This window comes from Lucilia cuprina, chromosome 4 (assembly GCF_022045245.1).
Source record: "Lucilia cuprina isolate Lc7/37 chromosome 4, ASM2204524v1, whole genome shotgun sequence".
Lineage (NCBI taxonomy): Eukaryota > Metazoa > Arthropoda > Insecta > Diptera > Calliphoridae > Lucilia > Lucilia cuprina.
This window is the reverse complement of record NC_060952.1, coordinates 64,633,565-64,658,417: the sequence shown is the minus strand read 5'-3', so window position 1 is coordinate 64,658,417 and position 24,853 is coordinate 64,633,565. Positions and strand designations below refer to the sequence as shown.

Sequence of the window (24,853 nt, the reverse complement as noted above, 5' to 3'; positions counted from 1 at the left end):
ATCGGCAGTTGACTCCAAGAAAAGATGGCAAATAATACAGGAAATTGGTATTGGACCTAAAAAAACATCTGTCGCCAAAGATGTTGATATCGAAAATCTTAATCAGCAGTTTACTAATGAAACCAATTTAAAACCACCTTCTTTTGATAACTCTGCAACCAGGCAACTCTACAACAACTCCACTATGTTACCTCAACGTCAATTCGCATTTGATTGCATAACAGTTCCCGATGTGGTATCGTGTTGTATGTCGGTTAAATCTAACGCTGTAGGATTAGATAACTTACACCCTATATTTCTTAAGCTCATCCTTCCATTTCTGCTAAGCCATATTACTCACATATTTAATACAATTATTACCACGAGCATTTATCCTAGTTGTTGGAAATACGCTAAAATAATACCAGTACCAAAGTCTACCAATGAATATCGTCCCATAGCTATATTACCATATCTATCAAAGGTTTTTGAACGCATTTTACACACACAAATTACTAAATATATATATGATAACTCACTGCTAAGTGTATACCAATCTGGGTTTAGATCTAATCATAGCTGTGTTACTGCCTTAATTAATGTTTCTGACGATATAAGATCAAATATTGATAATAATCTTATTACATTCCTCGTCCTGCTTGATCACTCTAAAGCTTTTGACTGCGTTAACCACGAAATTCTTAGCCGTAAACTGGGGTATCTTTTTCATTTCTCTAACTCTGCTACATCTTTAATGTCCTCCTATTTGTCTCAACGATATCAATCCGTAAGTGTAGATAAGAATTTATCAACTCCATTACCCGTAAGAAATGGTGTTCCACAGGGCTCAATACTTGGACCCTTATTGTTTTCCTTATATATCAATGATCTGCCGTTGCAACTGTTACACTGCTGCATTCACATGTATGCGGATGATGTTCAATTATATCTAAGCTGCCAAAAGAACCTTATAAGTGAATGCATTTCAAAACTTAATCAGGATTTAGAAATTATATCTAAATGGGCATCTGCTAATTCACTACAACTTAATCCAAAAAAATCTAAGTGTATCATTATGTCAAAAAAATCACAAAGCACACATATTGATGCGATCCTTAATGATAATTCGATCACCTTAGGAAGTGAACAAATTGGTATAGTTCAATCAGCTAAGAACTTGGGCATAACCTTTAACAAGGAACTAAAATGGAACTCACATATAAATGTAGTCACTGGTTGCGTGTTTACAATGCTGAGAACATTATATCCCACTCAACACTTAACCCCAACACATATTCGTGAACTTCTTGCTAAAAGCTATGTAATACCAAAACTCTTATACGGTTGTGAAATTTTTGCGTATAGCGATACTGTAAGCGCTAATAGGATAAATGTTGCGTATAATGCTGTTCTCCGTTATGTATACTGCCTAAAAAGATATGAAGGTACGTCTACTTACTCTAAATCACTATACGGTGTTAATATAAGTGACCTGATGAATATCAGATCTCTGAGTCTATTGCATAAAGTCATTTACACTAAGGAACCAATCTATCTGTTCAATCGTCTTAGATTTGCAAGATCGAACCGAGGACTGAAACTGATCTTACCAAGGCATCGTTCTTTAATCTCAGATTGGCAGTTCTTAATAAGCTCTACTCGTCTTTGGAACTCTCTACCCTCTAATATCCAAGCCATTCGCAATGCAATGCTATTTAAACGTAAATTGATAGAGTTTTTTAGTTAAACTTTTTTCTTCATTCATACTAACTATTATTACACTTTATATTTATGCCTCTTGTACCTAACCTAATAATACTAATAATTTTATTTTATTTTTGTTGTCTTAAATAATTATTTACCTTATATATGTTTTGTATTATTAATATTATTATTGTAAACATTTACACCTTGTTGTATGTGACACCGAAAATAAATAAATAAATAAATAAATAAAATTCGGTAATTTCTAAACGGTTAATCCGATTTGGTATGCACAAAGAGGAGGTGTTGTCGAGTTTACGTTTTGATTTTGGACCTTATAGGCCAACCAGGGGTCCGGCGGGAGTCCTCAAATTAGAACAATTCGGCTATGTTAAATTTTTAAAACGATCCTATTTCTTCATTTGAGTTCCGATTTAAAAAAAATTTCGTATATAGAATCTCCTAATCGAGCACTATAAAAAATGTCGTAGCAGTAAATTATTGGCATTTGAAAATTAAAATTTTAAAATTTTTACCGTCCTTACTTTAGTTTTTTGATAATAGCGGGTCCAACTATTCCCGATTTTCGCCATTTTTTTATTCGCTAAACAACAAGTTTATATATAAAGCAGTGAAAGAATTATGTAAAAATCATGACTGAGTCCAAAGTTATAGGCATTTTAATTTAAAAAATTAAAAAAGGCGATTTTCTGCCATTTTTTTGGGAAAAAATAACTTTTTCTTTTTAAGTTATCTAAAAAGTTTCTAAGAAGATGTATATAGAATTTATAATTTTTGGAAAGCTGACTTTACATAAAATACGATAAATGAAACAAAACCTAAAAATGTTTGATACCGAGGGGACCAGGTCCATCCAAAAAACCCTATTTTTTATGGAAAATTCAATTTTGAGCAAAATTCTCAAATTGCATAGTCGATTTCAAATTATAGTGACCTGTTTTATATGACCCAATATGTTCTTAATCATTTTGTAACGGGTTTCGATAACCCCGCCCCAGGTATGGATATAATAGTCAAAAAACCAAAAAATACCATTTTTGGGATTTTTAAAACTTTTTTGAGAATTCCGGGATTTCTAATAAGAAATCTGGATTTTAAGTAAAAAAAATCTATCTAACTGTAAAATTTCATCAAAAAATATTCATAAATAAAATTTTTATTGCAATTTGAAAAATTTGTATCTTCGCAAAAACTGAATAAAAAACATTTTTTAATTTTTTTTTAAGTATTCCGCAAATTTTTTAATTTTCAAAAATTATATAGACAAAATTACCTTTCCATTGATATATAACATGCCTACCTAATGTTATTAAGTGACAAATTAATTAGGGAAAACTCAACAACTTTTAGAGAATTTACCTAGTACTATTATTTTCATCCATACATTTGTTAGGCATGTTTTACTACCTAAATTTTTATGAATTTTTACAGCCACTTTTTACGATTAATCTATTATTCTTTATCCCTAAAAAAATTAACAAGTATTTATTTTATATAAAAATAGTCTTTATTTATTTTTTTATAAATTAATATAATTTTGTAAAATAATCGGTATCACAGTAGTCCATATCTAAAAGATAAAGTAAATCTTCAAATTGATGAATATTTTCAAATGCTAACGTTTTGTAGCAAATCCAACGTTTCCTTATAGTAGATAAAACAGGATCAGAAGATAGAATCAGATTTTCTTATTAGAAATCCTGGAATTCCCAAAAAAGTTTTAAAAAATCCCAAAAATGGGATTTTTTGTTTTTTTGCCTATTATATCCATACCAGGGGCGGGGTTATCGAAACCCGTTACAAAATGATTAAGAACATATTGGGTCATATAAAACAGGTCACTATAATTTAATATCGACTATGCGATTTGAGAATTTTTGCTCAAAATTGAATTTTCCATAAAAAATAGGGTTTTTTTGGATGGACCTGGTCCCCTCGGTATCAAACATTTTTAGGTTTTGTTTCATTTATCGTATTTTATGTAAAGTCAGCTTTTCAAAAAGTATAAATTCTATATACATCTTCTTAGAAACTTTTTAGATAACTTAAAAAGGAAAAGATACTTTTTTCCCCAAAAAAATGGCAGAAAATCGCCTTTTTTAATATTTTAAATTAAAATGCCTATAACTTTGGACTCAGTCATGATTTTTACATAATTCTTTCACTGCTTGATATATAAACTTGTTGTTAAGCGAATAAAAAAATGGCGAAAATCGCGAATATTTGGACCCGCTATTATCAAAAAACTAAAGTAAGGACGGTAAAAATTTTAAAATTTTAATTTTTAAATGCGAATATCTCCTAAACTATAAGAGATAATTTACTGCTGCATTTTTTATAGTGCTCGATTAGGAGATTCCATATACGAAATTTTTTTAAATCGGAACTCAAATGAAGAAATAGGATCGTTTTAAAAATTTAACATATCCGAGGTGTCCTAATTTGAGGACCCCCCGCCGGGCCCCTGGTTTGCCGAAATTCAAAACCTAAACTCGACAACACCTCCGCTTTGTGCGTACCAAATTTCATTAAAATCGGATTAACCGTTTAGAAGTTACCGAATTGTTTCCCTCTTTTTTTCCTATACCACTGTGCGCTGGGACCTATACCCACACCCGAAGGTTTAGTGGGCGGTTTTGGTTTACAAGAACCCAGCTTGGGCCGGCTACTTGCGGTTGTTGTTGCTCCAGAGACTCGCGATTCATCACAGCCCGTTGTCGCCGCTGTGGAAATAGGGTCTCCGGATATTATCAAGCCCCGGACCGGATACGAGGGGCATTCTTTCTTCTCTGACATTTTTGGCCTACTGCCAGGACTGCCGTCCCACTGGGAGCAGACAGACCATCAAGCCGTCCAATCTGGAGCAGACGCTTAATGGATTTCAGGACTTGCACACTTAAGTGCGTGAATCGAAAGATTCAAAACGGACTTTCTGTTGATTGCCCTGTCTCAGTGACAGGAGAAGCAAATCAACAGATCGTTACTTACAGACCGCCCAATATGGGAAACAGACATCTGTTAGGTGGGAGGGGTAGTTCTTAGTTTCGTGCTCGTCCCATGACCCGTCTGACAAGATGATTACACTTCGTGAAGTTGTTGATTTTATATATAAAATTTTATTGTATAGAAATTGAAGTACAATATTAACAAACAAATTTTTAGAAAATATTAATAAAATTATAACTAAAAATATAAATAAATAAAAAATAAATTACTAATAAATTTTTTAAATAAAGAATTTAAAAAATATATGCTATTAACAGGTCTTTAGTGTTGTATTCAGCATATGCTGCTTGTTGGCCTTTTTTGAAATATTTCACCATTTTTTACAGGAATTTGTTATTCCATTTAATTCCATACACCTTTATACATTTTCTTTAGAATTTGCTCTGTATTTTACATTCTATTTGTAAATAATTAAATATTAATATAAAGTGTTAAAAAGGTTTATTTACAATACTCGCATTTTGCTTTCGTTGAAAATTAATAAATATGTTCAAAATAATTATGGTTAAAGCAAAATGTTAACTTCACAATATATTTTACACAAATTCGTATCTTATTAATTTTTCAGTATTTGAATTATTTTGAAATACATCGTAACTGTAATAATTTACCTGATTTATACATATATTGGTGTCAAATGACAAAGGTCAGAATATTATTTATTGCTTTTGTGAATTGTAAACGTTTACTATAAGATTTTTTATAATTATCATTTGAAAATTAATAAAAAATTCACTTACATATTTACCTTTTCTTTTTGGTTTTTATTTGAAAGCATATTACCTACCTATTTCTATATTTTTATAAATTATTAAAATTTATAAATATTTTATTGGTTCCTTAATTTTTTAACACTTCTTGTATAATTTTAAATAAAACTGAAAGAAAAGTTGTTTTACCTATTATTTTTTGTATTATATTTGTCATTCATAATTTGTTGCTTTTTCTAAATAATTAGATTTTTTTGGAAAAAACGACCGTGATAAATTTCAAATTCTTAGAATTTACATTCTTTTTATCACATGAACATGCTCGTTATTTTGCCTTTCTAGTTATTCATATTTATACCCTTCACCTTCGTGAGAAGGGTATATATAAGCTTGTCATTCCGTTTGTAATCTCTATAATATAATTTTCCGAACCCATAAAGTATATATATTCTGGATCCTTATAGGTAGTGGAGTTGATTAAGCTCTGTCCGTCTGTCTGTTTGGATGCTGTTGGCGTCATTGAGTTGTATATTTTCTTTTGTTTGGTGAATTCTGTTTGTATAAGGAGTGAGATCGAAAAATTCTTAACATACATATATGTTTATAAAAAAGAAACCACTAAACTTACAGCTTTATTTTTTTTATTTGATTGAAATTATTATTACAATTGAATATTTGGACCCGCTATTATCAAAAAACTCATATCACCAAAAATTTTTATCCTACGGCACTATCCGCCTTTTTTCATATTTCAATCATTTTACTAAAATGTGAAAAATTATTTAAAAAAAATCGCGCGATTTTTTTAAATAATTTTTCGCCTGCGGCGCAGTCTTACATTATTTTCCTCAATTAAAACTTTTCACCAAACTTTACCTTCTCGTTTCACAAAATTTCACCGTCATTACGTTTTATTTCATCATTTCACCTAGATAAGCTTCTGAACTAACTTAAAAAACTCCTGGACTTCATAACTTACAGAATTTAAACGTATATCCTAAACAGCTCCAACTGTTATCTACACAATTTCATGTTAGATGATGTACCCTTACATCGTTTATTTTTGTAATATCGGTACTTTTGTAAAAAATTAAATGAAAAATATATAAAAATTGATCCTGGTTCTCAATGGGTTAATGATATAAGTTACAACATACATCAGTTGAAAGGTATATCTGAGACATATCCACTGATACTCATATCGACCGTATAAAATAATAAGGACTTGAGATTTATAAAATTGACTAAAATATGAAATTTTAAACTTAAATAACTCCTGCATTTCATGGGTTATAGCTTTCAAACATATATCAAAGGAAAGCCCCAAATGTTGTCTACAAACTTTCATGTGAGACGAGGTACCGTTATATCGGTATGTTTTAGAGATAACGGTACTTTATTAAAAAAAGTCAAAAGAAAAAATCATAAAAATTGACCCTGGCTCTCAATGGGTTACATATCAATGGAAAGCTCTTTCAAAGACCTTTCCAATGATACCCATGTCGACCATATCCGTTTATCATTGATCAAGATATATGCAATTATATATCAAAACTTTGGAGGCCCATAACTCCCGGACCCTAATAGAGCGGATAATTTTTTTTCCATCACTGCACTCAAAACGTAAAATGCTACAAGGTAGTAAAAAAAAACTCTAAAAATCAGCTGGATTAGAACACTTAATTTGCTCCCTTGTTTTTTCATACTATTGTTTAATCAGCATGAAACCAGTCATGCCAATCGTTTAGTATTCGTAGCTCTTGAGAAGACAAACAATGCAAGCATCACAGTGTTGCCACCAAAAAATTTAGAGACTACACTTGATCTACTCCTAAATTACACATTAAAAAAAATTACACATGCCCTTTTATATATAAGTTTGTCATTCCGTTTGTAATTTCTATAATATAATTTTCCGACCCTATAAAGTATATATATTCTGAATCCTTATAGAAAGCGGAGTCGATTAAGCCATGTCCGTCTGTCTGTTGAAATCAGTTTTTAGAGCACCCTAGATATCGGAGACCCGAATCTGAGTTAATGATTCATATGCAGCAACTCCAATATAAATATCATTTATGTTTGAAAATAGGTTTTCATCGGATTCGTTGATTTGCCATACGCTTTTTGACTTCAAAACATCCATTTTTATATAATTTGAAGAATATATTTGCAATATATTAAAAACTTCACTTTTCATTTTATATAAAATTGGCTTTTCTGATTGAAAAAGGACATTAAAAGAAACTAGAATACCCAAAGCATATGACAATCATTTCAGATTTATTTAGCAAATCATATTGGAATCTGAAGCCATTTCTTTCAGTCATCCCTAAAAGAAATTATTATTTAACTAGATCTAAAAAAACGTAACTTTTATACACTTGAAACTAAATTACCACTAGAAATTAGTTTGAGTTAAATTTTATTATTTAGAAATTTTCTTGTTTCGTTATTTTTGAATATAAAAATATGTATATGTACCATTTACATGTACAGTGAACCAACGATTATTTTTAGCAAAATAAAGCAATTTGTTTGTTGTATTTTTAAAGAATATCTTATATTTTAATTTTCTACCATAAAAAGTAAAATCGTTATATTAATAAACGAGATTTTTGATAAAATGTGAACGTATTGTTAATTTTTTGGGTCAATAAAGTATTTTGCTTTTTTTAGGTTTTTTGTTCATTTTTTTAATATTGCTACATTATTTTATATAATTTAATATTTTTATTACTCCTATATATTAGAATAACATTTTTTTACACATTTTAGTAGTGGAACGACTAAATTTGAACATTTCTTAACCGATTTATTATCCCATATACCTATCAGAATTTATCAATATTTGACTTAACATGAAATCTATCGTTTCTTTCATTAAATTTCGAAAATAATAAGTAATTTTAAATTGGATACATGATATATTAGATAATCAATGGATTTGGATCTAGAAAAAATGTTTTGTGAGGTATAAATTTATATTATAACAAAAATAATCCGGGTTTTTGGCCATTTTGTATTGATAAACAAAAACTACATCTATTTGTGAAGTATTGTGTAAATTTTATTTAGAATTGTATAATATTGATTCTTATTCAATAAATCTAACACTTAGTACCATTATAGTCACTCTAAGTATGGTGACATCACCTTATACCACTATAGAACTATTAAATGCTAAAATCTTGATTTCCAACATCATATTTTAAATTCTTTATTTCATGAATAAGATACTGTAGGCGTATTTGGATCTGGATAGGTATTCTTGATTTGGGTTCTAAATATATATAAGTGTATGTATTAGGTGAAAAATATTACTTTTGTTGACGTTACGGTATGATAACCACCTCTATTTTAAAATATCTAAATTAGGTATTTTTCCTATACTACACGACAGTTCACTTTACATTGGTTCCAAGCAACCTAAGGTCTATTTAGAGGTCTAAATTTAAACATAGTGTTCCTCGTAGTTCGTATATAGATTTTGAAAAAGATAAATCAGGAGTCCAATAGTTTTCCTTGGATACAAGTCGCCTCCCTTTGGCAGTTAAAGATTTTGAAAGAGCACTCAGTGCGTTTTTTCTAATAATTCTTTGGATCATTTCATCTATTACTCTATTTAATATTTTTTAATGTTGTTGATTAAACATTTCATAATTATATTTTATTGATTTTTTATTTAATTTTTTATATCGAAATTGCCTCATTTTTATCCTTTAAGCATTTTAAGCAGGGTAGGTAAAAATATCGCTCACGATCGCTATTTTATTTATATCGCTCGTTTTAAACGCGCGACCACAATTTTAATTAGAGTTTTATGTGTTTTGTATTCGCTTCGTAAGCGATATTTACATGTTTTTGTTTTTTCAACTCGCTTACGAGCGAGTGGAAAACGAGTTGAATTCGAGTTAAATTCGAGCCGAAAATAAGCAAAATGTGTGTGCAAGAAACAGGTTCTGTTGTGGTAGTAAAAAAGTACCAATAATATGGGAAATAATTATGGATGTGTGATGTAGGTTTTATGACGGTCTGACAAAGCAAAAGTGGGAAAGTATATGAAATATATTGTCTACCTTTTTATTTAAATGTGTATGTTTATACCCTACACCACTATAGTGGGGAGGGTATTATACGTTTGTGCTGATGTTTGTAATATACAAAAATATTGGTCCAATACCCACCTTAAAGTATACCGATCGATTAAATATAAATTATATTTGGGGTTTTAAATTGTTTAAAAGTGTCGCAAAAAGTAATAAATATTAAGTTTAAGTGATAAGAAAAAACTAATAAGTGCTAATATCCTCGCAATTTTGCGAAGAAAATTTGAAGTTTTGTGAGTGCATGAAGTTCTCAGTTTGTTTGTTTTATTCTCTCAGAGCTCGTCTGTGTGAAGAGAATAAAAATTTTTGTTTGAAAACGGCTTCAGTTTCGCCTATATGTACTACTATATGACTCTTCCTTTTAACAATAAAACAATAAATTCCAAAAAAATAATTAAAAAACAAGTTAGAGTTCTATATTCGGCTGTGCCGAATCTTAAATACCCTCCACCAGCTACTTCTATGTTATTACTTTTCTAATTGATCAAATATTTGTAGAAAGTAGTTTTCTCATGTCTTTAATAGAAAAAATCCCAAAAGTTAAATCTATTACAATTCCAAGATTTGTTGAACATTATAAATTTAGTAATTTGCATGTATGCATGTGTGTGAAGGATTTAGAATTTTTCAAAACATAAATACGGCTAAAGCGCTTTTTGGGGCTGGACCTAGTATAAGAGAAATAGAACTTTTTATATGTATCATTATGTATCAATAGCTTTATTTGGTACTAAGTAATGTGCGTTTAAGAGATTTTCGTAAAACGACTTTGTATGGGAGCTATGTCCAATTATGTATATAAAGAGAAAATTTCAGAATTCTGTATCTATATCATTACTTCTCTTTATATGAGCAACACTTGTACCAAACTTTATATGGATATCTTAATTTAGTAATGAGTTATGTGCGTTTAAGTTATTTTCGGAAGGGGACCTTGTATGGGAGCTATGACCAGTTATGGACCGATGGAAAAAAATTATTAGTAATATTTTTGTGTATATGAGCAATACTTGTACCAAATTTAATATCGATATCTTAATTTAGTAATGAATTATGCACGTTTAACTGATTTTCGGGACCTTGTATGGGAGCTATGACCAAGTATAGACCGATCGAAAAATCTTTCATTGTAATAGTTCTGTATATAAGAAAAAAATAAAAATTTTATAAAAGTAAAAATTGTAAAAATATACTCATGGTGTAGGGTATCATATGGTCGGCCATGCCCGACTATACTTTCCTACTTGTTTTTATTTGTAGTTATATTGATGTACATGTAAGTGATCTTTCAAAATTTTTTATTTTTTATTTATTCTCTAAATGCGAAAGAACATTTTCTTACAAATATATTGAAATCAACAAATAAATTTAAAATTTTGTTTTTGTTTTCAATATATTTATAAGAAAGAAAATGTTGTTTCGATATTGTGAAACAGGCAGTTAGATTATTGATTGTGAATCAAATGGTTTGGAAAATTTTATTAAGAAGATAATAAAACACGCGTTGAATGATGTATGTATGTAGGTATGTATGTATGTATGTATGTATGTATGTATGTATGTATGTATGTATGTATGTATGTATGTATGTATGTATGTATGTATGTATGTATGTATGTATGTATGTATGTATGTATGTATGTATGTATGTATGTATGTATGTACGTATGTATGTATATATGTATTTATGTATGTATGTACGAAGTGTCTACTACTTTGCTGCAAATAATGTACGTACAAATAATTCGCGTACATAATTTTAATGTTAAACTTATTTTTTTTATGTCATATTTTAATATAAATTGATTATGCCTCATAAATTTTAATTCATTCCATTTACAAAATTATAAAACTCGCGATTAACTCGTTTTGACTCGAATCACGAGCGAGTTCTATTTTACGCTCTTTAAATTTTCAACTCTTATCGCGAGTTTAAAAAATTAAACTCGCGAGTCGAATAGGTTTATTCGCTATTCCTTTTAACAATAAAACAATAAATTCCAAAAATAATTTGAAAAGCCCAATGAAATTACCGGAATTCTTAATATGCAAAATACTTTATTGACATGCAATTTCTGATGAAAAATAATAAAATTCACCAAAATTTGTATTTTAATATTTTTTCTAATTTTTCCCATTTTACACAACCTCTAATTGGAAAACATATATTTACTTTTTACCTGTTTTTTCGAATTTTATTTATGAACAAAAGACAAAATTCTCTTAAAAAAGGTAGGCAAAAAACTTAGTTGATACACTGTATGTATGTGAATCACTTTTTTTAACAACCGGCTTTCAACAAATTTCAAAAATCGCATATATTAGAAAAGGAAGGACACCTTTTGCTTAAGTGTTTCAAAGGGAAAATAAATTTCTATGTATGTGTGTGGATCGTTTTGTTTTAATAAAAACACCGACATATTATTTAAACAAGTGTGCAAACTGTGGCATATGCAAGAAAAGGACAGATATGTACGTGTTGTAAATCGAAAATAAATGACAACCAAAACCAGTGTTTGAAAGAACTAATTTTTTTCGGGTTTTAATTAGGATGGCGGTACATTAAGCACACATATTGAAAACGAAAGCACGTGTTTAATGAAGACAACGCATAACTTAGAACAGTTATACGAAGTAGTGCATTAAATTAGTGCGGGGTGAGAAGTAATTCTGTCGAAAGCCCAGCAACAAGCACAAGCGAGAGTTGTTCCCCAACTCAGACCTGAATTACAACTGAAGAACAAATTTGATATAAAATAAGTAATACTTATGTAAATACAATGAGATTTTAAATTACACATAATTTACATGTGAGATCAATTACACATGGGCTACACATGGAAATAAAAATTACACACAATATGTGTAATTACACATGAAGTGGCAACACTGAAGCATCATTTTTCATTACAATCATTTAGTTTCGTTACTGCCCGTCCACACTAGGAAACTTTTTTTGGGAAACTTTTGATTTTGCGTGAGAGAGAAGGAGAAAGAATATCATTCATCTCTTTCGCGGTACGGAGTTTCTCGTACTCGGAAACTTGTTTTGTTATTCTTCGCATTCGTACAACAACAAATCAATGCAAATAATAGGTAGTTTCTGAAACAAAAGTTTGTATGTGTGGACATTAAGGAAACTTCAAAAGAGAATTAGGAAAAAGTTTCTCAACAAAAGTTTCCTAGTGTAGACTAGGTATTACACTCATTTACACTTTTTTTAGTTGTCAGCGTAGTTGCCAGATGATTTAGGTGCAAAATCGTCAAATTTCGAGAAAAAAATCGTCAATTAATTTTATGTGTATGTGAGATTTTTTTAATCTTTTTGCTGGCGCTGCGATAAATGGTCCTAGAAAAAATTAAACCAAAGTCAAAATCGAAAAATTGCCTCAAATAATACACAAGTTACAAAAACACGAAACTTTTTTTGTTTTTTTAATTATCATATTATTTCTGATTTTAGAAGAAATTAAATATAACCCCAAAATAATTTTTAAAATTAAAAAAAATTTAAAAATATCTCAAAAAACGCATACAAAAATTTGAGGTGAATTTCAAAATTTAATAAAAATGTTAAATTTTTAAAAAAGTAAAAATTTCCCAAAAAACGCATATGCAAATTTTACGTATTATTTAATTTACATATGTATATGGTGTAATATTTCATTACGAAAAATTTCCCTAAAATTGGGGTCACTTTTCATATTATTCTTGGGGCAATATTTTACTTATTTTGGGGTTAATTTTTATTTTAGTAAAATTTAAATTGGGCCTTTATTTCATAATGCAGTTGCATTATTATTACAAACTGGGGCTTCTGTTCCTTTGTGTCTTTAGGAGTTTCTTTTTACACGTTTTTCAGGCGTATAATATGATCTAAAAAATTAAATATGCTATTAAAATCATCAAGTATAATTCTTATTGTTAAAATGTGCAATAATATAATCGATGCTAAATTTCTTTATCTGTTTAAACGTGTAACTAACTTTTCCTTGGGACCACTCTACGACTTATAAAAACATGCATAATTTTAGATTTCATTTAAAATCTTTTTTAAAATCTAAACCGTTTACACTTACTATTTTTGGCATTTAGGAAGATATAATTTTTTCTAATATTTCTTGAAATTGTGTTTGATAACATTTTATTTATAATAAAAAATTAGATATTGATATATAACATTACCTTCTATTTTAAATAATTTTTGTTTCCTATTTTTGTTTTTTTTTTCTTTTTTCTTGTACAGCGTCGTATTTTTAGTATAATTCAAAAAAAAACAGAGTTGCATCACTAAAAACTATTAGATTTTGAGTAGATTTCAACGAAATCTAGTTACGAAGAAAATTTTGTTTTGTATGGGAAATCTAGTTAAAATCAACTAAATTGGGCTCGAAATCTCATAAGTACTAGATGTTGTGTATGTGTAAATAGGGTATTAGAAGCCTATTTTTGACAATGAAAATCGTCGAATCTGGCAACAGTGGTTGTCAGAACAATACTAGTGCTCAGTTTAAGGTAGCCACGCCCACACAGCTGTCCATCAGCTGTTACAATCTTATCTGTCAAAATTCCTGTTTGTTTACATTAAGAAAAAATCGCAAAAATTGTAAAAATTTTTAAAAAGTGAAGAAAATTATGTTTTTTTAATAAGTTTTCTGGTTCAATTGTGATTAAATGTCTTTGTTGTCCTCCTCCCTTGATAAAATAAGAAAATCTTTTGCTCCGGCATACGTTCCAAATCAGACTCAACAATTTTTAGCATAACCAATTTCTTTTCACAAAAAGTACGTTTTATTAGCAAAATTTGTCTTCCCAATAGTTATAGTTATGATTTTCAGGCATCCCACGTTTAATTAATTTAATAAATTAATATTAATAGTTAAAATTTAAAATATTTGCCAAAAACTCATATTTTTATTGTGTTTATTGGTTGCTTTTTCATTCTCCGCTTGCAGTTTATTTTGACAGATGGGATTATTTCACAATAACAAATAGCCTGTTGTTTTTGTATTGCTGTATTTGTTGTAGCGACGATGCTACCTTATTAAGTGTACACAGCTCGCGCTGGTATATGGTTTAGACCATTGAACACAAAGAAATGAAACTGCTCACAGCCGAGTTCTTTGTAACTCCAACATATATGTATGTAAGAATCTTACACTCCCTCCAAACTTCACAATTTTTTCGCAAAAATTCGTGGCTATATCACTTAAAAATATTTTTATCACTTAACGTATATTTTATTATTTTTTTGCACACTTTTAATATATTTTATAGCCCAAACATTGTTGTAAATTTTCGTATGGTAAAAGAAAAAAATATTTCAACCAAATTATTTTTTATTTCAATATTGCAGATTAAAAGCAGGGTTACATTCATATATAATGTTTATAGATGAATTATGTTGCAAAATATTTAGAGAAATCTTTTAAAATATAAATTTAAATGTAATTTTATTTAAACAATAACAAAATAAGATATAAACAGCTGCTTCACGTTTTATGTATGTGTTTACATCAAAATTCATCCCTGATCTAATGCGATTTGCTTTTTTATTGTCAAATTTTTCATCCGTATTTGTTCTCAATGTGTGATGGTTTCATTACATATTGCATTTAGACGATCCCATCCGTACTCTTCTACAAAAAATGTTGACAGATTATATTACTTGTTTGATCGTGTAAAGCCGGCTTTACAGTTAGGTACCGACTGCCAGTAGACTTAGGTACTTTTTGACAGCGTTTCACTTCTTAGTGTTCAGTGGCATAGACCATAAAAAATTAAATAGAAGTGTTACTGAAAGTAAACAATATTACTCACATGTGTGAATTTAATATTCTTGTATGATTGTGTTACTAACTTTATGACATAATTAAAATTCCGTTCCCATTAGAGCATTTAAACTGCATTTGGGCTGCATTGAAATCAATAAAATTATTAAAAACATTTTCAGAAAAAAATTGTTTTTATCTTTTAATATTATTTCCAAGTGTAAATATTGGTCCAACCCAGCAAACACAACGAGTTTATTTAAAATTTAGCATAATTTTGAATGAAGATCTTTCTTGCATTGGTCAACTGAAATTTAACAAACAAACAAAAATTTAATATTTAACTTTTTACACGTTTTGTGTTGGTTGGTTATATATTTTTCAACTAATACATTCTCACGACTTAGGTTTTTGACAGCAGACTTAGATTATGTCATTCTCAGTTTCATTTTTATGTATATCTACCTTAGAAATATTTTCTATTGCGGAAGTTACCCGTGTGAAACTTCCAAACGTGCTAAAAGCTCGCCAGCGATATTGCGGTAGTATACCAATTCTCTTCACCGATGCAGAGCTGAGGAACTTTTAAGCGTAACGTGGAAAATACTTCTGGAAGACCCGCAGAAGCAACTTCTAGATGACTCGTGGAAGTAAGGTATTGTTAAAGACTCTTTTAGATGTGACTTAAAGTGATTTCTTAGTATCATCTAGAAGTCTTCCTATCTAATCTTCTAGAAGAAGAATAGCCTTTTCTTCTGTTTGTATACTCACTCGTCTACAAAAAAAAAATTAATAAAATAAAAATTTTATAGTTTTTATTGAAATAATTGGAATTAAAATAATAGAAAAAATTTTTTTAACAACTTATCTAAAAAAAAAGTAATAAATGTCATATGTATTAAAAATTTATAATTATTATTAATATATGTACATATGTATTAAAAATTAAGAATTATAACCTTATAATAAGATAATTTTCAGGAAATCTGTGTCAGTCTTCCAACTGTTGACTGGTACACTTCCAAAAATTTTAAAACGTTTGACTCTAAAATATTTTTGTAGTTCTTCATAAATTTAATGATCTATTTATCAAATTGTAAAAGTTATATTTTGGAACGCATTAATCGTTCGAAATAAACAAAAATAATGTTATAATTAATATTGAATATACATAATTTTGTATTTACTGAAATTACCTGTTATACTTTAGGAAACAATAAAAATATGATTTTCTTGTGCTTAATACATTTCCCATCAATGTTTAAACGGTCAAATCTATTTTTTACATTTTCTGCAAATAATCGACATTTTTCAATCATTCATTACCTTTCATCGACACTTTTAAAACATTAAAATAACTTGGAATTAAACTGTCTATAAAGATCTGAAATTACTAAGTGGTGCATTATTTTTAAAATTATTTACAGTGACCAATGATAGAAACAGCTTTTGACACTAATACTGCAATACTACACCACTTTAGTGGGGAGGGTATATTGGGTTTCTGCTGATGTTTGTAACGCACAATAAAAGTATACCAACCGGCTCAGAATCATTTTTTTAGTCGACTTGAGTCTGTCTGTCCATGTAAACCGTGTAATCAAACTACATGTCGCAATTTTGAAGATAATTCAATGAAATTTGGTACATGATCTATTGTCCCAGAGACGAAGCCTATTGAAAATGGTTAAGATCGGCTCGTTATTTCACCTAGTCCCCATACAACTGAACCCTCGAATAGGGCTTTTAAACTTTGTAATCAAACTACATGTCGCAATTTTGGAGATAATTCAATGAAATTTGGCACATGATCTTTTATGGTACCGTAGACGAAGCCTATTGAAAATGGATTACATCCGTCCATACATATGTATGTATATCTGTGGTATGGTACAATTCAACTTAAATGCTTTATCCTCTCCCGACTAATATTTCTTACTTGTTTTGGTTTGCTCTCTCTTATAATTGAGGGGTTATACACGTTCAAAAACTATCTACTTAAGTTCAATATCTTGGCAATGACATGCTTAATATTAAGAATATTTTTATCATATGATTGGTCATAGAAAGACCTGGTGTTAAAAACTAAAAAAAGTACCCATAATTAGAAAAATTAAATCTAACGCTATATGAATATGAATAAAATTGTATTTAAAAAAGGTGATTTTAAAAATATTTTTGATTTTAATATTAATATTCAAATTGAGAAAGTGCCGATTGGAAGGGCTGTTACAACAAGCCTCGAAAAGGAAACTAAATTCATACGACCACGTCATCAGTAGCTACTACTAATAACATTAAGGAGTCAAATTCTAAAAGCGAGGAAGGTATCACTAACTCTCGAAAAGAAGGTGATGCTGCCCTTTCCAAAATTGGTGAGGCGCCGATTGAAAGGACTGTTAAAACCGGCCCGATAAGGACACTAAAACACCTAAAACGATACCCAAAGCATCATTAGCAAATATTGGTAATTTTAGGGAGTCAAAAGTGAGGATAAATCACACAGAACAGCAGTGCTGTCCAAAAGTAGGAAAGTGTCGATTAAAACGACTGCTCTTCCTATGCCTGATAAGGACTCCGCAGTGCCATCAATGGTACCCACTGCATCAATAGCCACTTCATGTTACCCGTAGGAGTCAAATCCAACAAGCGGGGAGGTGATTACCAACTCGCTAGAAGAAAATTTAAATGGATGACAATGACTGAGGTTATCTAAGTAAACCTCCAACGCTCTGATGGCTATAATTGACACAGGCAAGATACATATAGCTTTAATCCAGGAACCTTGGACGATTTGCCACAAAGTTTCTGGATTAAATCACGTAAATTTCTAACTTTTCTACGCTGATACAGGGTCTCGAACGAGAACATGTATCTTATGTCACAAGAACTTATGTTTTCTCCTCTCAACAGGATTATCCACATCGGATGCAACTCTGCTGAAGCAAGCTTGGATTTCCTAGTATTAAGAAAATCCAAGCTACATGGAGACTTAATCACATCGAACATAGGTAATAAAGCTACCTTCGTCAATAGAATCAGAGAAGTCTTAGATATAACTATATGTTCAGAAGAGCTTATAAACGAAATTCAGTATTGGAGAGTTTCGGACGAGCACTCCTTTTCTGACCATCGGTACATAAGATTCAAAATACTGCGGCCGCCACCAAAGCCGATAGAGTTTCGAAATAAGTCTAAAACTAATTGTACAATGTTCGGTTCTTTACTAAAGAACCGTTTATGTCATAGACGCCAAAGTGGAAACGCTCACAAGTGCCTTGGTTGAATCGTTCGAGGTCAGCTGCTATCTGCGAGAGCGGAGATCTGCCAGGATAAACCCTTGATAACCGAGGAGACCCACAACCTTGGTAAGACTCTTCGCAAACTATTTAACTAGGCACAGCATAAAAAGACCGCAGTATACTGGAATGAATACAAGAAAGTTGTTAGTAAAGCCAAACGAACAGGTAGACAACGTAAATGAGGTATCGAAGATAAAAAATTCCTATCCAAAACTCATGTCCAACCGGTCGATGACATAAGCAGGAGGCTGTATGATATGGTGGAGACAAAGAAATTCCTATATCGAATAACATAGATGAACCGATATTGGAGGAAGGGGATGCTAACAGGGAAATTGTAATTACATCTGATATGGTTAAAGATGTGGACGGGGGACTGGTTTCCGCACATCTCTCTCAGGTTTTTACTGCATGCTTCAAATTCACATATACATAAAAACACATATAGGTATTTCGCGGTATACATTTACTCTGGGTTACCACGATTAATAGCCTCCTTAGGACCCTAACCGAGAAAGGACTTAAACCTGTCTGCTATGCAGACGATGTCGTAATACTTTTAAATGGAAAGCGTCCAAATTACTTGTGTAGAAGAGCTGAGGAGGCTCTGAATACGGCCTTAAGCTGGGCTCAACCGAAAGGCCTCTATGTTAACCCGTCAAAAACGGAAATCTGTCTTTTCACAAGAAAGAAAAAATGGCTGCGTATACAGAACCCTGCTTCCTGGGCAAGAAGATACCAGTGACAGACAAAATTAAGTACTTAGGTGTAATCCTCGGCTTGGCTTTATATAAGTGTAATAAGACCAACCCTAGTTTATGCTTTAATAATCTGGTGGACTGCTTTAGATAAATGTATACTGGTCACATTGGAAGGTTATACACAATCATCGGACGTGCCTGATCGGTTACCAAATACAGAGAATGTCTTGGTCAGGCGGAAGATTAGAGCAAATAGAGGAGAAATCCGTTGTTACATGGATGACTCTAAATTGGTGGATAAAGTGGGGCTGGGGTTATATATTGAAGATCCAGAAGCAGAATACCACCGTTTACCAAATCATAACACAAGCGTCCAGCCAGAAGTACGAACAATAACAGAATGCGTTAATTGGATTAGAATAAATATGGCGTTTACAGCGCTTAATATATTTACCGACAGCCCGAAGGCAGTTAGGGCGATATCAGGAGATGGAACTTAATCTAAGACCGTATTGGATTGTAAGAAAGCTTTAACTGAATACTCTCCCAGAAGTAAGGTTCACATCAAATGAGTACCAGCCCACTCGGGAGCAGTCGGTGACGAAAGGGCGAATGTAATAGCTTTAAAGGGATTGGATCTCGAGGCAGTTAACCTTACAAACGCAAAACTATTCGACACAACAAAAGCTAAATTAAAAATATGGATGAGGGAATCCTATAAGACCTCTTGGAATAATGTAACACAGGTTAGAACTATGAAAATTCTATGGGGTGACCCGATAAGAACCAAACGAAAAATCTGAAGTCTGAAGTTAGTATGATAGTACGTATTCTGAGTGGACACACAGGATTACGAGCACATTTATGTAAAATTGGACGTGTGGATTCAGACGTATGTAGAGCATGTGGAGAGTAAGTGAAACTCCGGAGCACTTTCTTTGTCACTGCCAGGCATTCGTTGAAGTTAGATCAAAATATCTTGGAAGTGATGTTATTCCGGTAATAACATTCCCGACCAACACTGATTGGAAGATTCTTAGGAATTACGTTCGGGAAACTTAGTTTCTGAACACTGAAAAGTAATGCATTCAGTTCCTTTTTTTCTCATGATAAGGACACAACAGGCCCGATTGAGGCCTAGGTGTATTTCTTCGTATTTGATGTAGTATACATCCTCCTATCAACATAACCTATTATTAAATATCTCATATTGACAATTTCGTATCAAGTGACCCAAGTCAAAAAAATTGGTTAAAATGCAATGTTCATCAAATGAAAGCAGAAACGTACAACTTGAAAAAGTCTTTAAATGCTTATAACTCCTAAACCAATTAAGAGAGAGAGACAAAATTAAACATATTTGACTTGGTTTAAAAACTATGGAAATGGAAACCGTTTAGAGTTGTTAACGTATTCCTAAAAATTTACTTTTTAATTTTATTTATATAACCCTTCAATGATTTTAATAAATTTTGCGCGTTTAGTTAAAAATTTACATTATTTAAATTTAAATAATATGATTTGAATTTGTTTATAGACCTTTATTAAGAATAAAACATAAATGGTGGAAGTGTTAAGAAAAATATAAAAAATCAAAATTAGACCAATATGTTGGGAAATATTTGACACCAATTGATTTTAATTTATCTTGCCTGTTTAGTTAAAAATTCACGTTATTGAAAAAATATGATCAGAATTTGTTTATTTAAGAATAAAACAGAAATGGTTAAAGTGTTGAGAAAAATATAGAATACCAATATTAGACCAATCTGTTAAGATATATTTTCCATCAATTATCTTAATATAAACTGACCGTTTAGTTAAAAATTTAAATTTTAAAAAAATATTATCTGATTTTTTTTAAGATTTCAATTACTAATAAAACAAATTTGTTTGAAGTGTTGAGAATAATATATAACCAGAAATTAGGCCATAATATTGGGAAATATTTACAATAAATATATTTCGCAATAAGCTGCACGTTTAATTAAAATATGTATTTTTAAAATACATATATTATTTTCTTCAAAAACTTTATTTCCTAAATATTTTTTTTATACCCTTCACCTTCGTGAGAAGTTTGTCATTCCGTTTGTAATTTCTATAATATAATTTTCCGACCCTATAAAGTATATATATTCTGGATCCTAATAGATAGCGGAGTCGATTAAGCCATGTCCGTCTGTCTGTCCGTCTGTCTGTCTGTTGAAATCAGTTTTTAAGGGACCCCACATATCGGCGAGATCCGAATCTTCAATAATTCTATTAGACATGCTTTCGAGAAGATCGCTATTTAAAATCAGCAAAATCGGTCGGTAAATAACGGAGATATGAGCAAAAATCCGAGACAACCTCTGAAAATTTCATCAAAAAATTGATATAAAAGCAACAACACTGTATATAGAAAAAGATGTACACGTGTGTGTGTAGATGTATTTGGTTTTATTCGGCTTTTGGAATCCAAACATACAAAGTATACACAGCAAAGAAAAATGATTTGCATTTTTTGTTTTGTTTTGCAAATATATTTTTTAATGAATAGAAAAAAGCATTTAAAACGTTTTCAATTATATGAGAGTAGATTGTGAGTTATTGTACAATAATTTTATATGCGAAGAATGTAAGTTTGAAATTTAAAACTAACACAAATTTTTTCCAAGTGTTTTTTAAAACAATTTTTTTTACGATTAAGAAAAACAAAATATACGTCTCGTCAATGTTTACCAGCATTGAATACGAAAGTGTTGTTGTTTTACTCTTGCTTGTATAGTGTTAAGAACAACAACAACGTATTGCTAAGGTTAAGCGCATATAAGTGTATAGAAAACACACTGCCTATAGCTAAGCGCATTTACCTTGGTTTGGATGCTGTTGGCGTCATTGCGTTGTTATTTTTTTGTTTTTCGTTATGTATGTTTAGATGTCTGTTGGTTTAGATGCCTTGTGTATTTTGTGTTTTATTTCTTTTAGCGTTGTTGTTGTTCTTTTTGTTTAGCTTTTGATGTAATAATAATGTAGTCGGGAAAAATTTAAAATTTATAAAAGATGTTTAAAATACACTATGGTGAAGGGTATATAAGATTCGGCACAGCCGAATATAGCACTCTTACTTGTTTAGTTTCAATTATTATAGGGTCTTTAATTAAGAATTAAACAAAATGGTAAGAAGTATTGAGAAAAATATAATAAATCTAAATTAGTCCAATTTCTTGGGAAACATTTGCCATTAATTACTTTTTACAAAATCTGCCCGTTTGATTACAAATGGGCTGTTTTTAAAGCTTATTATACCCATCACCTTCGTGAGAAGGGTATATATAAGTTTGTCATTCCGTTTGTAATTTCTATAATATAATTTTCCGACCCTATAAAGTATATATATTCTGGATCCTTATAGATAGCGGAGTCGATTAAGCCATGTCCGTCTGTCTGTCTGTTGGAATCAGTTTTTAGAGGACCCCAGATATCGGCGAGGTCCGAATCTTCAATAATTCTATTAGACATGCTATCGAGCAGATCGCTACTTAAAATCTGCAAAATCGGTCGGTAAATAACGGAAAAAGATATACACGTGTGTGTAGATGTATTTGGTTTTATTGAGCTGTGTATTTTTTGCATGTTTGGAATCCAAACATACAAAATAATACACATCAAAAAAATATGATTTGCATTTTTTGTTAAAATAAAATAATTTTCCCTTTTGTTTTGCAAATATATTTTTTAATGAATAGAAAAAAGTATTTAAAACGTTTTCAATTATATGAGAGTAGATTGTGAGTTATTGTACAATAATTTCTATGCGAATAATGTAAGTTTGAAATTTAGAACTAACAAATATTTTTTCCAAGTGCTTTTTAAAACAATTTTTTTTACGATAAACAAAAACAAAATCTACGTCTCGTCAATGTTTACCAGCAATGAATACGAAAGTGTTGTTGTTTTACTCTGGCTTGTATACTTTTAAGAACAACAACAACGTATTGCTGGTGTTAAGCGCATATTAGTGTATAGAAAACACACTGTCTATAGCTAAGTGCATTTACAAAAACAAAAGAGTACCAAGCGCATAGGGCTTGGGCACCCTTGGTTTGGATGCTGTTGGCGTCATTGCGTTGTTATTTTTGTTTTTCTGTGTTTTTCGTTATGTATTTTTAGATTCTGTTGGTTTAGATGCCTTGTGTTTTATTTCGTTTAGCGTTGTTGTTATTCTTTTTGTTTAGCTTTTGATGTAATAATAATGTAGTCGGGAAAAAATTTGAAATTTATAAAAGATGTTTAAAATACACTATGGTGAAGGGTATATAAGATACTCTTACTTGTTTTTGATTAAAATTTTTTTTCAAAAATACTTTTAATTGGTCACAAGAGGGTTAAAATCGCGAAAATTTTAACCCTCTTGTGAGCAAGTTATAGTTTTGGTTAAAAAACATGATAAACCTATGTTCATTGTTTAACAAGAACTTTTTTTAAATTATTATTTATTTTAAAATTGAACAAAATAGGCCATTGGTGTAAAATTGCACTTCCAAAACGAATTTGTAAACTAAAATGAAGGCTTAAAACAATCGGCTCAGTCCTGGAATAAAAGTTTAGTAAGCTTTATAACGGTATTGAAGCTGATTCTTGTCTATTCATAGGAATCAAAAATTAAAAAAAAATTATTTTGGTATTATATGACATACATATGTAGATGACAGTTAGGTACTAGCTGTAATAAGAAGTTGATGAAATTCTATTTTATTCTATTAAAATTTAGTATATTAAAATTTCTATATTTCCATGTTATTTTTATATCTATAACGGGAATAATCGAAATAAGCTTTACTTATTCAAAAATATTTTCTTTTAGGTGGAAACCAGCGGAAGGGCAGACGAAACATATTGCAAGAGTTACATTAAAACATTCTATAGAACTGACGCAAAAACTACATGTTTTTGAAATGGATGTAGTAGGTGAACAGGTATGAATTACAATATTTTTTGTCTCTTAAAGGTGCTTGAAAATATAAATTTTACTAAGAAAGGTCTTTATTTTTTATTACTGTACTAGTTTATTCCAATCGGATAACGGAAACTCAATCCCAAAATCTTATTAAAAGTTTTAAGACTTTTTTATTTCTTTTAAAATAATGTCATTGTGCTTGAAAATATAAATTTTGCTAAGATAGGTCTTTATTTTTTATTTCTGTACTAGTTTATTCCAATCGGATAACGAAAACTCAATCCCAAAATCTTATTAAAAGTTTTAAGACTTTTTTATTTCTTTTAAAATAATGTCATTGAAATAATATTTTTATTATCTTTTTTTGAAATTTTCTAAAGCGAGTAAGAAATTCTAAAGAAAGTTAAAAATTAAAAAAATTGTTAAAATATAAAATGCAACTTTAATGTACTTTATAAATGTTGAATAGCAACACATTTTAATAGATAATTAATTTGGTAACTCTATGTCTGTCAAGTTTTTTCTTTTCTTTTTTGATCTCTTTTATGTAAAGTTATCATTATTCTATATATCTTTATTATTGTATTATTTTCACTTCTTATAAAATT

At 30.1% G+C, this 24,853-nt stretch overlaps 1 protein-coding gene across 2 annotated transcripts in view; it reads right to left on the bottom strand.

The window, feature by feature from the left end:
- The window catches only part of LOC111683220 (xaa-Pro aminopeptidase ApepP), a 388,046-nt gene that overhangs the window by 142,147 nt on the left and 221,046 nt on the right, over nucleotides 1–24,853 (bottom strand). Inside the window, exon 10 of one of the 2 annotated variants that reach the window (XM_046949781.1) lies at nucleotides 15,989–16,075. The exons of the other annotated variant lie outside the window; for it this stretch is intronic. Coding sequence (XP_046805737.1) covers nucleotides 16,004–16,075 — 72 coding nt within the window. The 3' untranslated portion in view covers nucleotides 15,989–16,003. Of the gene's footprint in view, nucleotides 1–15,988; nucleotides 16,076–24,853 lie in introns of those variants that run through there. 2 annotated transcript variants of the gene reach the window in all.